This window comes from Diabrotica virgifera, chromosome 3 (genome assembly GCF_917563875.1).
Source record: "Diabrotica virgifera virgifera chromosome 3, PGI_DIABVI_V3a".
Lineage (NCBI taxonomy): Eukaryota > Metazoa > Arthropoda > Insecta > Coleoptera > Chrysomelidae > Diabrotica > Diabrotica virgifera.
The window spans coordinates 171168956-171187751 of NC_065445.1; the positions used below are offsets into that span (position 1 = coordinate 171168956).

At 32.4% G+C, this 18796-nt stretch overlaps 1 protein-coding gene across 4 annotated transcripts in view; it reads left to right on the forward strand.

The window, feature by feature from the left end:
* Nucleotides 1-18796, forward strand: part of LOC114336201 (scavenger receptor class B member 1) — a 424275-nt gene that overhangs the window by 345522 nt on the left and 59957 nt on the right. For all 4 annotated transcript variants that reach the window (XM_050645641.1, XM_050645644.1, XM_050645642.1 and 1 more), the window contains one exon: nucleotides 5104-5338. In XM_050645641.1, the coding sequence (XP_050501598.1) occupies nucleotides 5104-5338 (235 nt within the window). The remainder of the gene's footprint in view (nucleotides 1-5103; nucleotides 5339-18796) is intronic.

An 18796-nucleotide genomic window follows, 5' to 3' on the forward strand; every position in this document is an offset into this window, starting at 1 on the left:
ACAAGCAAAACTTTTTATAAAAAAAAAATAGTTTTTACCTAACCGCATTACAAAATTTTGATGACGTGTATATTCGCCCTTATTGAATTAAAAACACTTTTTCAACTTTAATCGCGTTTTTCTCAAAATGCCCATTTGGCGTATTCGCCGTTTGTCCACGGAGCGCCTCATATTTGATAATGATCATTTTTGATTAGCGTTCGAACAACCGGCCCTAAGTCTATCTTATGCAATTTGCTTTAAAAATTTATGTTCAACTAACTGAAAAGCATTAGTATGTACTCCATAAAAAGGAGACCATACACAGGAGGCATACCCAAGATGGGGAAGGACCAAGGCACAGTAGAGGGTTTTTAAAGCTGTAATATTTTTGAAGTCCTCGGTGCTTCTTCTAATAAAACCAAGCATCTGGAAAGCCTGATTAACAACACTTTCCAGATGATGAGAAAGCTGTAAGTTTGTATCAAGGGTGATACCCAAGTCTTTAAAAAGGGAAGTTCTTTCGAGGGTATAGTGACCAATGTTGTAGTCAAAAACAATAGCATTTCTGGAACGGGAAAAGGTCATAGTTTTATGTTTAGTTGGATAAGTTCCATGCTATTTCTTTTACACCACTATAGAAAGTTATTGAAATCGTACTGTAGTTTTTCACAATCCTCTGGGGATTTAATCACACAGCTTAATTTTAGATCATCAGCAAAGAGCAAAAATAAACTGATCGCGAAGCATTCATTTATGTACCATGTATTTATTCGTACCTACTCGATGGATTTTCAATTATCTTCTTTATGGTATGCAAATGGCCATGAGCCTTGAAACTCGTCATTTTCAGTTTTAAATTGTTTACTGCTTGGTGATAAATTACAAATTGTTTCGAATGATCCAAAAAATTTAAAATATGTGCCCGGACCGAAAAAATTAATTTTTATAATAATTTGTATAACAAAATTATTTTAATAAAAATGTACCAATACCTTCGAATTTATGGAGTCACTTAGTATAGGGAGCATTAGGACATGAAAAATAGTCAGTATTCCTTAAGGGCTTCAAAACGTAAAAAATGTATAGGGTATTCCAGTTGAAATAAGAAAGTTCACTAGATTTTCTGAACTGCAGATCTGAAAACAACGTAAGTACGACCATAATATCGGCCGCATCACAAGACCCTTATTTACTAAAAGCTATAAAAATCGTATAAGCAGTTTCCGAGAGAATTGAGTCACCACACGGAAAAACGGCGAAATGTCAATTTTTTATTATTTTTTGTTCAGAGCAGCAATATGTAGGTTTTTAGTAGTAGTTTTATGTGAGTCATTCAAACATGGGAAAAAGACGAATCCTCCAGTGGCGAAGCGTCCATGTAACCACTGTTACCATTGGTAACAGTTACAAATCTTACAAATAAATATTTTATGACTACTACGAAATAATTCCATTTATATTTTTTACCAACAGAAATACTTGTTTATAGTACCTAATTCAGTAAATAGCCAACTAGACGCACGAAAATATTGGCGAGATATGTGAATCCATTGCACGTTATCATAGTATATTATTATGCTGTTACCAATACTGGCACTGGTAAACGGTACGCAGGAGAAACCCTCGCTATCGATCGGGACTAGCTCTGAAAATTTTGAAGGAGCGACGGGTCTAGAGACGGCGCGCGGGCACGCTGTGCATATCAGTAGTGTCACCATTTTGAAGATTGGTAACGTTGGTTTAGTACCTATTACAGATTACAGTGTGCGTGCATTTAAACATGGAAGAGTGTTGCTACGTATTGCGTAATTGATCAACTACTTGAAAAGTCATTCTACTTGTATATTTTTTTATATATTATTTTAAAGAAAAAAATGATATTATTGAAATGGAAGAATAAAAATATAAACAATAGTTTTCAAAATCTGTTCTTTTTCCTACTTGTTCATTTTTTATGTTAAATTTATGGTAGAATAGTATGTTTAGTTTGTTTATTATTTATTGTTATACCTGTTACATATACATAATTACATACATATAATTTGGGAATAGTGATTTGTTTAATTTTATCCCACAGGATTGAAAACAAAAACTTATATTTGGGCGGTTCAAAATATTTTTTTTAAATAAGGATATTTTTACATCTGGTTTTGGTAACACTTTAGAAAAACTCACGCGTCGCCACTGGAATCCTCATAGCTTAAAACACGTTATAAAATTCTTCGAACAGGGAAGAAAGGCGAATGGTCCTCGCGTAAATCCGAGAAAGGTGGAATGCCAGTGTGGTCGAGACGTCGGGAAACACACGCCGCATTTTGTTTACTAAAAACGTTAGATTTAATTAGCCTTCGTTAAGAGTAAACAGTAGCGATCAACAGGTAGCAACAAAATATAACTTCGGGAGATAGTACCTATCATAAACTTTGGCAACAGTGGTAATCTTTGGCAAACGATTTTATTATTAATAAATAGATATTTATAAAAATAAACCAAAATAGGTGAAAATTTTATGTTAATATAGGTATTTAGAAAGGTATTTGCATGAAATATCTAATAATAAAACAATAATAAATAATAATTTTTTGTTGTGAAGCGAAACAAATTTTGATTTTCGCATGATTTTGGCACGGTTTTTAATGGGCTTTTTCTTGGAAGGTTTCACTTTAGTTTTCGATTGATTTACTTTTTCCATTTTGTTAAACTTTTGATAATATTTTTAGAATAAAAAATCCTCCGAAAACTTTATATACTCGCATTAGAATTAACAACAATCTATTCTTTCAAAGAGGTCAACACAACAACTTATACAACAACAAATATAATATAATAAATTAAGTAACAATAAACGCACTACTTTCCTATGAAACAACAATAACGAATTCTTAAATTAACACACTACTGCACTGAACAGATATCGATAAAAATGACAGAACAGAGAATTAGAGAAAATCTGACACAAATTTGTCGAAATGACAGTGATTATTTCATTCATAGGAGATTCTGACCAATAGAAAGCTACAGAAATCTGAATTAAATCGATAATTTTTGAGTCTCCCGTCGTTAAGTATATTACGTCAGATGCCCTTCGTTACTACGAAAAAATACATTCAGTGACATTAATGACAATTAATGTTTTAAAAATTATAAAAGTGATGACTTTCAATCGTCAAATATTTATAAAAACTGTGTGTTTAATGGTACTTACATAAATAAATTACAATAAAATTTTGGTCTTGAACAGTTTTATTCATGAAATAATCGCAACAAATTGCACTCGACCTCTGAAATTAATATAGAATTTTTGCTCTCGTGACACTTTGACATAATTTCACTCGCCTTCGGCTCGTGAAATTAAAACTGTCAAAGTGTCACTCGGGAAAAATTCAATAATTTCAGAGCTCTTGTGCAATTGGTACTGATAATTTCTCTATGTTGCCTAATTAGTTATTTAGTTCTAATATGTTCGATTTCTTGTTAGAAATAAAAAAATTTAGTAGTTCCAAGATTACACAAAATCTAGGCATAGGATAAAAAAGTTTATTTGAAGAAAGTTTATTTTTTTTCTTAATGGCGGTACATACTCATTTTTTCAATATTTTATTTAGTTATAGAATAATTTCCACGTACTAACATATTTCTGAAATTGGGCTCTGTACCGCCATTCTTTATTATATTACGAATATGTGTGCCAAATATCTCGACAAAATATTCAAAATTAGAGCCGCATTCTTGGAACGTGTTTGTTGCTACCTGTTGACCGCTACTGTAGCCTCTGCTCGAAAATGACGGATAGTGAAAGAGATGATACGCGTCGCGAAAAAAACACTAGAAAAAGGAAAATTACAGGTGGAATAATCAAGTAATAAAGCGGATAAGGCAACAGAGTCATGAAACAGGTGACGGTTGTCAATGTAAGAGACTTAAGTGTTTTAAAACAGTAGATCAACAAAACCGATCAAACATTATAAACCATTTTAACCATATGGTATACTACATACTACATTTTCATTTTCCCTTATATGGTATATGATGAACAAAATATTTACTTGGCAGGCCTAATAACGTCAATGCCCATAAAGAAAAGAAGAGCCCGAGATGAAGCTACATCAAGATTGCATGATGCAACGTATTCTTTTAGAGTTAGAATAACGACTCACGATAAAACTACTGACGTCCCAGTTTGTTATTACAAAGCTTTTCTAAGCCTTCATGGAATTGGTCGGAATAGGCTTGAAAATATTTAAATAGTTTAAAAGCTACTGGTAGTGCACCAATTGACAAACGCTGAAAAATCCAAAAAAACGTGCATTACCAAAACAACAGCTAGCTGAAGTTATTGGACATATAAAGGATGGATCAATCACTTATACGAAACGGGTTACTATTCTTGGACCAAATTTACGTAACTAACCCAACACATACATCAAGATCAACCAGAGAACTCGAAATATTGAAAGATCATCTATGCCTTTTGAAACACCGATGGACAATGGGAGACGTCAATAATACGCAAATCATTTACAAATTCCGATGAGGTGCAACTACCCGAGAGACAGTTTATTTTGCCATCAAAATTATATACAGGTGAGTTTGTTTTAAAAATTCCCTTTCTTTTCTCTTTTTTCATATAGATGTTTTTTAGAGCCAACAAAAATTTCTAAGGAACAATTCAACGATCTGGTCCACTTGAGTCAGTTTTGCACATCTGAAAGGGTTAGATCGTTCTAAAGAGGCTTACCTTACAACATAAACGTAAACAAAATAAGGAGAAGATAATAAAAGCTAGACAAATGAATAACAGAAAAAAATTGTTGTCATACATTTCGCTTTTTTCCCGTGTTTGTAGTGACTTGTGTTCACATAAAGCAATGTTTCTAAGTTTTGCGTTTTATTTTAAATTCCGTTGATTAAACAATACGTTACAAAATAACTATGAAGACTACTTAAATAAAGAAGTACGCAAAATATTTAATTGTTTGACGATAGTTAGGGTTTGAAAGTTAAAATTTCAATTTTCTCGAATTAACATCTTTGTGACATTTCGCCTTTCTTCCGTGTGGTCTTCAATATTATATAAAAGTCACTCTGTATTTATAGAGTAACTATATAATTCCTTTTTAGATATATGAGAACTATGAAGACAATGTAACGGTATACATTGGTCCAACTTTTCCTCATGAGGACTTTTTCCGAATAGACAAATATGATGGTTCGAAATTCTTGCCCGGCCTTCGGGAGTGTGAAATTGTTAAGGGAGCCTTTGATGATCTCATGTATAACCAAAAATTGACAAAAAATATGACATTAAGATTTTATAGAAAGGAGTTGTGTCGTGTGGCTAACCTTAAATACGCAAGTAAGTATACACATAAATTAGCATATTTACTTATTTATATACACTGCGCGTCAGAAAAAACGGACACCTCAAAAATGGGTAATTTTGATGGCTCGTATCTCCTAAACGTGTTGTTCGATTTAAGTAATTTTTTAATATGTTATAGCCTTGTTATTTAACAATACCGCTGTAATAATATTGTTGCTGAACAGGTAAACTTTCATTGTATACCGGGTGTACGAATCAAACTGTGTTTTTATCTCAAAGTTCGCAACACCCTGTGGAATATTCTAGCATTTATAAAATACTGAAATTAAAACCCAACTATAGCCTCAGGTTTTTTTAACATTCTGTTTCTTCATTCATTCGCTTATGTTGGACAATACAAAAGTTAGGTACTTTAACAACTAGCCATGTTCTTCATCAGTACAGGGTGTTTCTAAATAAGTGAGACAAACTTTAAGGGGCATTTCTGCATTAAAAAATAATGACAGTTTACTTTGTAATCGTATGTCCGCAAATGCTTCCTTTCCGAGATACGGGATGCTGAATTTCTTTTTACAAACTGATAATTTATTTATTGCTTTAAAACCGGTTGAGGCATGCAAGTGAAATTTGGTAGGATTTAAGAGACAGTTATTGCGCATTTTTTGACGTACAATTAAGAATTTTTTATTGGCGTGCATACGGGTACTATGATCGGTCATATTACCCGAAATGCGCACCAATAGTGAATATAAAATTCTTAATTGAATGTCAAAAAATGCGCAATAACTGTCTCTTAAAACCAGGGCCGTGCGGTGCTATGATGCGGTGAGGCAGTCGCATCAGGCGGCATCACAAGGGGGCGGCATAATCAGTAAAATGAATATAAATCAAAATAATCATAGGAATAAGAAAGGGTGTGCAAAATAGAATATTTGAAAAATATCCGATGGTGTGTGTCACTCGAGTTTAAGGCTAAGGCTAGACAATGGATAATTTACGTCGCCGTAAGAGCAGTACAATGGAGCGCGAAAATGGGTCCTATCCTATGTTGCTATGTTGCTGCGCGATATTTTACAGCTCGTCTGGCCATCCACTACTCTCACCGTAGGACCCATTTTCGCTCTTCATTTTACTGCCCTTACGGCGCCGTAAATTATCGCTTGTCTGACCTTAGGCTAAAGAGTGGCGCATTTCACTCTGTAAACTAAGGCTACGGCTCCACGGGCTGGAAATTGACGCTAGCAGTAGCCGTAAAACGAACTTAAGGTTCCGCGGAACGGAATAGGAATAGCCGAACTGTACCGACTACAGGACTTGTGCGTAGTCGGTTCAATTCGGCTATTCCTATTCCGTTCCGCGGAACCTTAAGTTCGTTTTACGGCTACTGCTAGCGTCAATTTCCAGCCCGTGGAGCCTTAGCCTTAGTATTAAAAGTGAAATCGTCTTCTTCTACAGAAACAATAACCTTTTTTTGTATTATACAAGAGCTGTACACTTTTTTTTCTCTGGTTCTACAAAGCGTTGGGAAGCTCTGAAAAAACATGTTTCACAACTAACTTTAAATCCGTTAAGCGATAGTAGTAGATGGTCATGTCGAATAGATGCATTGAAACCTTTAAGATTTCAATTTTGTGAAATATATGATGCCTTATTCGAAATAATAGAAGAAGTCAACAAAGGTACATAAACTAAAGTCAAAGCACGAGGATTAGCAAAAAATATTAAAAATTATAAATTTATATGCGTATTATATATATCTTTGGCATGATATTTTATTTCATATAAATTCGGTCTGAGTCTCGAAGATATTGCAACATGGAACTATTTTGTCAGATTGTGCAATACCCGCAAGTCAATAACCGCAATATTGGTCAATAACCGCAAGTAACATTGAATTGTCATGTTTTGTTATTATTTAAATGTGTATATAAACATTAACTCGGTCGAGAAAGATTATTATGATTATTGATATAGTTGGAAGGTATTCACGTATAGGATAGGTCAAGTTAATATTGTAAACAACTTATGTAGTGAATCATCGACTTAATATTATGAATCGAATTAAATATAATGTTATCGGAAAACCTGAGTTTTAATTAATTGGGACCAGAAGGCAGTAACCACACACATATTTACGACATGGCGTCCCTGTAAACTAATTGGAGAATCTTCTGTAAGGAACAAAGATGGCGGCACCAGCTTGGAAACGAAGACGGCGAAAACTGACCAGGACCCAGGAAGAATATAGGACCCCAACCCAGTGAAAAGACACAAGTGTTAAAATGTAAGTAAGAAATTTAGTCTATCTTTATTGAAAATGCTTCCCTCGGTTTTTATATACATATTATTATTGAACATTGAATATTTATCTTTACTGATTTTTGAATAATTTATGAAGTATCGATTTTTTTTAAGAATATCTATGAATTTTGAAACATGAAGTGATTTTTGAATTGAATATTTTTATCAAAGTTTATTATATTATATGCTATTATTGAATTTTTATTGAATTTTGAATTTTTATTGAATTTATTTGAAAAATCTCTATCCGATTTCGATTTTTAGTACGGTTATGTTTGAATATTTTGTGAAATATCGAATTTTTTCCAAAAATTTCTATCGAATTTTGAGATATAAACTTATTTTGAATATTTTTATCTAACTTTTGCATATGCTATTTTTTTATTGACGAATATGTATACTATTATTGAATTTTTATTAGCCAGTTGTTTTTATTATTGATATTTATTGATTCTATAGATACATTTTAATCGATTTTGTGTTAAATTTTGTATGATATGAACCTGAATTAATATTTTTTGAGTGATAAATGATATTTTTTTAATAAATAATGATTAGTGATGACATACGACAAACATTGCTATCAGCAAGAGATATATTTTTAACGAACCGACCTGATGCGTCGAGATAAGGAATTTGGAGAAGAACTATATAGATAAGAAGAAGAACTAACAATATTATAAGCTAAATATTATGAGGCAACTTGAGACAATAAGAAACCCACGGCTCTTGTCAAATTAGGAAGGCAATAAGTGATTTATAGAAGCTTGAACGCTTATTAGAGACCCACTCTGTGTTTTGAAGGGTACCTATTTTATTCATGATTATTCGTGAATAAACAACGGCCTCAAAGCAAGGGATTGGGGTTGTGATATTTTTAGAAGAATTTGAACCGCCTAAAATACCTATTTCGTGTTTTGAGTTAACTATACCACCTAAATGGTGCGTACAGATCAGGGCGAAAATTCGGGTTAATATTGGCGGAGAACTAAGACATCCGAGTGAAACCTCTTTTATTAAGGTAAAACGAAGGTATCGGAGCTAGTATATGAAGTGATGATTATGATGTTATATGAAATGATATATGAGATAAATGATATATGATTGTTATATGAAATATGTATATGAAGATGAATTATATACACTGTAGAAGTGCTATTATATGAAGAAAAATTAATTATATGAGTTGTAGTACCAGACAAGAAGAAAAGAAAGAAAAAAGAGAATTTTTAGTAAAATATGTGGGAAAAATGAAAGAAGACACATAAAAATTGCAAGAAAAGCAGCAAAATTAAGAAGATACTAAGCAAATAAGTAGCTAATCATTGAATATGTCTAAGAATTAAAGCTGTAAATTTTTTTTTCTAAAGTAACATAAATTAAATAAGTTATAAATTTTAAACGTAGATAATGAATTCATGTTAAATTTTCGCGGAAAATGGAAGTATTTGAATTAAGGATAGACAATATCTTACAATAAGTGTTAGTAGATAGTAAGCAAAGGGACACAAAAATTGAAATTTTTAGACATTCAGCAACAGAAATTAAATCTTTATTATAGCTACAAAAGAGTTATTAGAAGTTTAGAGAAATATTAGAAATTTTTAGAGAGATTACATTTTTATTATAGGTACATTATTTTAAAGTTAGTAAGACATATATAAATAAATCAAAAGAAGACTGAAATAGGAATTATTAATAGAGTAAAGGATACATTTGTTTTACTTATTCGAGTAATATTAGCTTAGCTTAGGACTTTTAGTTAGATACGAGATTTTTAGTTAGGTATATTAGATTATTCCCCTGCTTATAGGAGATGCATATAGGCACTAAAAGACTAGGTTAAAAATCCCGATAGGTTTAGTCACTGTTTTTATGTGGACACTGTTTTGTGAATGGAGAAAAGACTAAAAAGCAAGACGGAACAGAAAGTGAATTAGTGATAATAATAAACAATTTTTAGGATTAAAAAAAAACTCTGAAACGTACCATGTTACAGTTAGTTAGGATAGTTAGGAAATTTAATTTTTGAAAATAGTATTAGGTAACCATAAACATTTTTGTAAAAGGGAAAGAGGAGCATCACATTTTAAAAATATGTAATTTTAACAAAACGGGGAAGTATGGTATTATAATATCACCCTGTACAAAAGATGTTTAAAACTCATTCAAAGTCATTAATCCATGTAGTATCTGTTCTTGGATTCAATAACCGCAAGTAACATTGAATTGTCATGTTTTGTTAAAATTTAAATGTGTATATAAACATTAACTCGGTCGAGAAAGATTATTATGATTATTGATGTAGTTGGAAGGTATTCACGTATAGGATAGGTCAAGTTAATATTGTAAACAACTTATGTAGTGAATCATCGACTTCGAATTAAATATAATGTTATCGGAAAACCTGAGTTTTAATTAATTGGGACCAGAAGGCAGTAACCACACACATATTTACGACACTCCGAATTTCCAGCGAAAAATGAAATTCGAGCCAGGAGAATCAATTTGATAAAAAAAATCTATAGATGAGCTCTTAACAGAAGAAGATAAATTTAAAACAACTTTTTTCATCTATATTTTGGACATTGTCATTAATTCTTTGATTGATCGATTTTCGCTTCTAGAAATTCATAAATAAATAAATTTTTGACATTTTTAGATTGGGGGAAATAAATGATAAACCACTAAAAAATATTGTATGAATCTTCATTCAATACTTTCAATAGAAAAAGAATCGGATACACAGGCAAATAATCTTCTAGAAGAATTGTGTGATAATATGTCCCAAATGATAACATAGTCCATGAAACCTTTAGAACTTTTGAACTATTTCTGTACACCCAAATGTACATAGTTGTATCGCTAAGAATTTTATTAACACTCCCTGTTTAGGTAGTGAGTGGAGAAAGAAGTTTTTCAAAATTAAAAATTATTAAAAACTGTTTACGAAGCTCCATAAGACAAACAAAACTAAAAAAATTAGCACTCATTTCAATAGACTCTTCACTGGCTGCTACTTTAGACTACTACACCAATCTGATTGACGAATTTGCCAAAATTAAAGTCAGAAGGTTAAAATTGTAATTTTTGTAAATGTTATTTAATGTTAATACGTATTTCATTTAATTTAAATTATGTTTTGTTTTTAAAATAAAAGTGTGTTCATTTTGTGCAGTTGCATTTAATAAAAATAAAAGTTAAGTTATATTTAATGGGTGGCATTTCGAAGACTTGCATCATATTTAAAAAATGTACCGCGCAGCTCTGCTTAAAACCTACCAAATTTCATTTGCATATCTCAACCCGTTTTAGGGCAATAAATAAATCGTCAGTTTGTAGAAAAAATGTCAACATCGCGTATCTCGGAAAGGAAGCATTTGCGGACATATGTTTATAAAGCAAACGGTCATTATTTTTCATGCAGAATTACCCCTTAAAGTTTGTCGCACTTATATAGAAACACCATGTACTGATAAAAACATGGCTAGTTGTTAAAGTACCTAACTTTTGTATTGTCCAACATAAGTGCATGAATCAAAAAATGTAATGTTAAGAAACCTGGGGCTATTGTTGGGTTTTAATTTCAGTATTTTATAAATGCTCAGCCATGCATAGAACTCTGCCTGCAGTTTTGTTTGGTGTGATCGAGTAGCTCGACAGAACTGTTGCCGGTCCCAAGCCCGGATAAAGGGGGAGGAGGTCTACATCCAGGTTAGCACCCTACTGACCCTACTTTAAATCCATACAACTCATAGAAACAGGAATATGCCTCGGAACAGGAATGATTTCATTACGACGACCAACGCGAGAAAAAGGACAACGAATTTATGGATAACGAAAAATATACTTCGCATCGGTACTTGGAATTTGAAGTCTCTAAACACAAGAGAGCAGGAAATCACAAAAGAGCTTGTAGAAAAAAGTATACACATATGTGCACTACAAGAGAGCAAGAAAAAAGAAAGGGTCAAATTATGCTGGATGACTATCTGATGATTTACAATGGTGTTATAAAAGAGAGAGAGAGCCAAAGAAGGAGTCGCACTGCTAGTCCACAGAAAATTTTTACACCAAGTACAAGAGTGCCGATATACCTATCTTCGAGAGAATAGTTAGTGTAAAAGTCAAACTGGATGTCAAACCTCTGAATGTGATAGCGATCTATGCACCTGAGAACAACAGAGATGCCACCATAAAAGAAAACTTATATGAACACTTTCAGACTGTAATATCCGAGATCCCAAATGATGAATATATAACCATTATGGGTGATTTTAATGCCCGTGTTGGCAATGAAACAGTTCCGGGAATCAAACAGCGATATAATGAAAATATCAGAAATGAAAACGGAGACCTTCTGACGGACCTCTGCAGCATAAAAGAAATACGAATTAACAATACATTTTTCCCTCACAAAGAACAATACAAATACACCTTTGAAAACACTAGAGAACAAAGATCTATGATAGACTATATTATGTCGAATGGAGAGTTACACCCGTCTCTTATCTTAGATGTAAGAGCACTAACATCAGCAGAAAAAAGAAGCGATCATAAATTGATATTGTGCAAAATCAGAATGAAAACACATATATGTGACAACAAAATAGCAAAATACACCACCAAGATTAAAGTCGAAAGTTTACAGGACGACTCCACAAGATACCTATTCCAAAAAAGAATAAGGGAAAAAGCAGCCACATGTACATCACAGAAAGTGACGAAGTCAAAGAAAGCTGGGCAAAAATAATTAAGGCTAATATCTTAACCTCAGCCAAGGAAGTTCTTGGTGAAAGAAACATTAATAAAAATAAATCGCTTCCAAGACGAAGAACTCTATGGTTTTGTACAGAAGTGAAGGAAAAATGTAAAGAGAAGAAACAAGCTTACCTAAAATATATGTCAACTAAAACACAAGAGGCATACGATAAATTATAAGACTATAAGAAACGAAACACATGCAGTCGTAAGAAGAATAAAAAATGATCACTGGGAACGTTTTTCGAAAGAAGTGGAACATGAATTTTATGGTCTACAAAAGGAAATCTGGCGCTTTATAAGAGGTCAAAGAACAGAAGTAAAGCAACTAATAGAACCAAAACACATAGAAAAGGATACCTCGATTGACTATAACTAAAAAACTCTATGCAGAGGAAGAACAAATGATGGTAGAACCGGAAACACTAGAAATTACCACAAATGAAGATGTTAATATAAGTACACAGGAAGTACGAAAAACACTCGAAAAGCTGAAGAACAGCAAAGCTACAGGTAAGGATGGAATAGCAAACGAATTACTGAAATATTGTGGAGCAGCAATGACAGAATAATTAACAACATTAATTAACAAAACCATAAAACACAATAAAATACCGTAAGAATGGATAACGAGCGTACTAATTCTACTATTCAAAAAAGGAGATAAAAAGCAGCCAGAAAACTACAGAGGTGTCAACTTGTTAAATACTACCCTAAAACTTACAACTAAAATTTTACAAGACCTAATAAATCAGAGGATAAGTTTAGCAGATGAACAACAGGGTTTTCGTACTGGAAGATCATGTACAGATGCAATATTCGTCATAAAGCAAATTACCTGAGAAATCACTAGAGTATAATAGACCAGCATTTCTGCGTCTGATTGACTTGAAGAAAACATTTGACAGAGTAAGACTCAAAGATGTAATCCAGCTTCTGTTGCCTCATTTGAAAAGTTTTGAGTAAATCACGTTTAAAGTTTTTGACAAAATCTTGAAATCATATTTTTATATTTTATAATGTTTACCTTAATTCCTTACATGCATAATAAATTATTAAATATATTTTTTCAAAGAAAGATACAACATGAAACTACATTTTTTAAGAAAAAATGTATTAAACAAATAAATGTGGCTTATGACCTTTTTGAAAATAACAAAATGAATCATCCTAAAAGCAAGAATGTACCTACAATATTATTTTTTTTTTTTTTAAAAATCGGTTTCATCATCCCTATCTACTTCCTCTGCTTCATCAACTTGGTTATAGTCTTGTTCAATGTTACTTGTACTGATTCCAATAATACTGAGATAACACTGCTGGTTTATGAGAGGATGAGATATTGTAAAAGTTTTTTTATATCCTAAATTTGTTTAATGTTAAATATATTTTTTAATATATTTTTTAAGCTTTTTGTTGTCACCAAACTTTACAACCCTCTTGCCAACATTTATTTATCAAACGCTCCATTTAGGGTGAGTTTAATGAATATGGAATTTGGGTGTTCGCTATCGAACCAAGAAAGAACCAAGCCACCTACTAAATAAAATATTTTTTGGTCTTAAAACGTGTTATTGACAAACCAATTTAAATAGAATATTAGTGTTAATAGCTCTTTATCAATAAAAAAAAATTAACAGATTATTTATGGCTACGTTTTTCTAAAAAAGTAAATTAAATGTTATTATAACTTATTAAGACACAAGCCACATATCCTACAGCAAGAAGGTCTCAAGCCACTAAAATGTTTACTTACTTTTCGGAGAAGATTCATCACTTTCACTGGAACTTGTGTGCGGAGAATTTTCTCGATCCTTTACAGAATCGTCATGAGTCAAAATCCGAACCTGAACTACTGTATTTTTCCTTATAAAATAATTGTTTTTCTTTCAACACTCTTCGATCACGTGTCGCCATGATTTGATTGCACAGCATTGATTTTACTGTGGCTTATGACGTTCTTGCTTAAAAATTTTCCATGATTTTGCAAGTCGGCAACAATGTCATAGCGTGGTGGCCACATTTATTGCCCAATAGCCGTAAAATTTCGCTGGTGGCTTGAGACCATGGTTACAGAACCTGTTTTAGTAAAATCTTCAAATTTCAAAAAATGTGGCTTAGGTCCCTTATTGCCCCGAGCCCTTCAATTTTCAAACTATCACCTTTTTATTTCTGTTCTCTTCCTCCACATAAATTTTCATATCTTTAAGAGAATGGTAAGATATATCTTATCATTTTCCTAAAGATATGAAAATTTGGGTGAAGAAAGAGGACAGAAATAAAAAGGTGATGATTTGAAAATTATTATCCTATGGTTTATATCTTAGCCGCAGATGCCGGTCAAATTTTACTGGTTATATCTCAGAAACCACTCATCGCATTTAAACGTTTTTTCTCTAGAAGAAGCAACCTGAAACGCCCTTTCCAACGCCGTTTTCATAATTTAATTTATTTTAATAGTTGCTCAGATATTATATTTGTTTATGAGCCAAAAAACTATTAATAATTTTAAAATATTCCTGAGGCCGCATGAATAGTAAAATTTTAATTCTGTAAAGTACGTTAGATAGGTATAGTGCTTTTTTATACGAAAATCAAAGTTATTCTGATGTATCATAATTATTACGGTTATTATTGTGACTTTAAATTGTTAATAAACAATTTAATTGTTGTTAAACTATTCATTCAGTTTCCATCGGCTTTGGTAAATATAATATATACTTAAAGTTCTTTTATGTAACAAAGTTATTTAATTATTGATAAATAATTACTTACTTGCCTAAAATTTTAGTTGAAAATTAATGATTTTGTTGAAAAAACCCGCCTTTCCGAGGACAATTTTCGTCGAAGTAAATCGGAAAAAACAGGCCTATATGCACAATTTTATTACGGTGAATTTTTATTTGAGTGTTTTTTTGTAACGTTAAAATCTTTGGTTTACTATAGCAATAACTGAAAAAAACTCGAATTGAGGGTGCCATTTTGTTTATAAAAAAAATGGCACACCATCTGCGGACTTCGCATATCTATATTATTAATATATAGAATCATAAGATTCGATTCCAGCAATAAAATTGCTGGTAAATAACTTGTCACAAAAATGGCCTCTTCTCCGATAATCTGCCCAGACTAAAAGTTATTCAAATTATTTATAAGCCAAAAATGATTTTACTTTAGTAAAATCTTTTCGGAATGGTTAAATGACTTTTCATTGATTTTTTTAAATACTTTGAAAATATAAGTATTAGTCTTTAATGTGGTTTCCACAGAATTGCTACATCATTAATATTTTCTAAGCAACGACATTGCAAAAAATGCTCAGTGGGATAAACAAATTGATTAAAATCTAAACTAATTGACGAATCATCTTGGATTTTTTGTGTATTATACGGACTGTTTGACTCTACTTTTTATGCAATATTAAAGTCGTAAGTTCATTTTCGCTAAAGTTATAGCAAATTTCTGATTTTCGAAATTTTAATTCTATTTTGCAATTTCCGAAGCAACAAATGATCGGATCAAAACTAAATAACTGACATTTTAAAACTTGGCTCATCTACTAAAAGATGAATACTCTAAATAAAATATTTATTTACACTATTTTTACCTGTAGCGATTTAAACGAAAAAACTGTCATATTGACCCTTTTTATTTATTAATAACTAAAATTCTCGTCAGAACTGTGACGGGCATTTTTATATTTATTGTATTAGGTATATAGTACCCAAAAAAACCTATTTGCAATCTGGCTGGTCAACCGTCCCGACAAAAATCTTATTTCTCTGGACTATAATAACTTGATTCCGAATTGAGCAATTACTTTTGTTGGTGCATTGTTACCGTGTTTTGATATTAGTAAATACAATGTTGTTTTTATTTTACGGTTAACCGCCAAGGGGGCTTTTTTTCGAAACGGAACGAAGATTAGAATGTTGTTTTTATTTTGTTATTTTTGATTTTATTTTAAACTGGGATAATAAGAATATATTTTAATGTCCGACTGGTATATTATTTGACAAATTAAATACTGACATGATTTCGAAGTCAGTTAAGTATGATATAATGCCCTAGGGCTGTAACGTTCCGTTAACTTTCAATTATCTTTATAGTTATTTCATTTTTACTTTTAATAACGTTTTTATCGAATTATACTTAAAAACAATATCTAATTAATATATTATATTATATCTTTTCCAAATATTTCAATATTTCAAATAAATATACTAAAGCACACACCACAAATCAAAATCAGTCCAGAAATTAACTTTTAGTCAGGATACGTTGAATTCGCATGGTTCACATGATTGCAAATCCACAAATTCTTCTTTAATTGGTAGTGTTAAGCATAATAATAATTTTGATAGTGAAGTAGTTCCATATAATGGTTGTATCCAACCAAATATTTTAGATTTAGATATTAACTCTTTATTAGTTAGGAAACAAAATGATAATAGGCCATATCTACCTATTCAAATTTTAGGACAATCGTGTTTAGCTTTATTAGATAGTGGCTCTAATATTTCGTTGATAGGAGCACATTTGTTAAATTTATTGAAAAACTCTAATATTCCCATTATGCCCATTTCATCCTTGCAGGTATCTACAGCAGATGGTACAGTTCAGTCTATTACAGGCAAACTCCAAATTGAAATCACAGTGGCAAATTTATGCAGGCAAATTACATTTTATGTTATTCCTTCTGTACAGAATTCTCTAATTTTAGGTATGGACTTCTTCGATGCTTTTAATAGCACCTTAAGTTGTTCTGATTTTTCTTTTTCCATCTCTGAATTCAATCTGTCTACCCTTAGTGCTATTCATGATTTTTCCAGTTTATCTAGTTCTGAACAAAGGCAATTGGAGAATATGATCTCCCAGTTTACTACTATTTCTTCAAATGACAAACTAGGTCGTACTTCATTAATATCTCACACTATTGAGGTGGGAAATCCTACTCCTTTCAGATTATATCAGTATCCCATACCTCAAGCCTGGCAGGCAGATTTAGAAAAAGAAGTAGATTCAATGCTTGCTTTAAATATCATAGAACATTCAACGTCGTCCTACTGTTCTCCGCTCTGGTTAACGAAGAAGAAGGATGGATCCTTCAGGATCTGCTTTGATGGTCGGAAACTAAACAGTATCACAACTAATAGGGATGCTTATCCAATTCCCCGAATCGACGTGATTTTGAGCAAACTTCAGAATGCCAAATACATATCTTCGATTGATTTGTCTAAGGCCTTCTTACAGATCCCATTGAGTGAAGAGAGCAAGAAGTATACTGCTTTTGCTGTCAGTGGTAAAGGATTATTCCAGTTTGTTACCATGCCTTTCGGTCTTGTTTCTGCTCCTCAGACGATGTGTCGTCTGATGGATTTAGTCATTGGTCCACAGTTAGAGCCCTATGTTTTCTATTATTTGGACGATATTTTGGTTGTCACTCCTGATTTTTCCCTTCATATGGAAATTTTAGATAAATTGTTTTTACGTCTTAAGGAAGCTAATCTAACGATTAATCTGGATAAGTGTCAGTTTTGTCGCCCTAGTCTTAAGTTTTTGGGTTATGTTGTTGATAATCAGGGTCTAAGGACTGATCCTGAGAAAATAGTTGCTATTAAGAATTTCCCTATACCTAAGACCACCACCCAAGTCCGTAGGATATTGGGAATGTGTGGATATTATCGCCGGTTTGTACCCTCGTACTCTACCTTGTTGTCACCTCTTACTGATCTTTTGAAGAACAGGAAAAAGGGGCAGACCATTACCTGGACTCCTGAGGCCGATGAAGCCTTTAGGCGCGTTAAAGATGCTCTAACTAGCGCACCAGTCATGATGTCACCTAATTTTAATGAGCATTTTTATTTGATGACTGATTGCTTTAATACTGCTTCTGGTGGCGTATTGTTCCAGTTGAAAGATGGCTCGGAACATCCCATCACTTACACGAGTAAGAAATTGAATAAGGCCCAGAAAAACTATTCCACCACTGAGAAAGAACTCTTAGCTATCATACATGGATTAGAAGCATTTCGTTATTATTTAGAGGGCCGTAATTTCACCATAATTACGGACCATAGTTCCTTGGTATGGCTTCATAGTATGAAAAACCCATCTCAGAGACTTTCCCGATGGATATGCAAACTGGCGGCCTATTCATATAAGATTGTTCATCGAAAGGCCAACGGTGTAGTGGTTGCTGATGCTCTTTCCCGTGTCCATGATCTTAATGTATTAGATTTGTCCACATTAACTCCTGATGAGTGGTATCAAAATATGATTGACAGGGTCACTCAAGACCCACAAAATTATCCTGATTTTAAGGTAGAGAACAATATACTCTACAAACATATCTTAAGTCCGATAGAGGCCTTATCCAATATGTCAGAATGGAAAATAGTTGTACCTACGCCAAATAGGGAGAACATT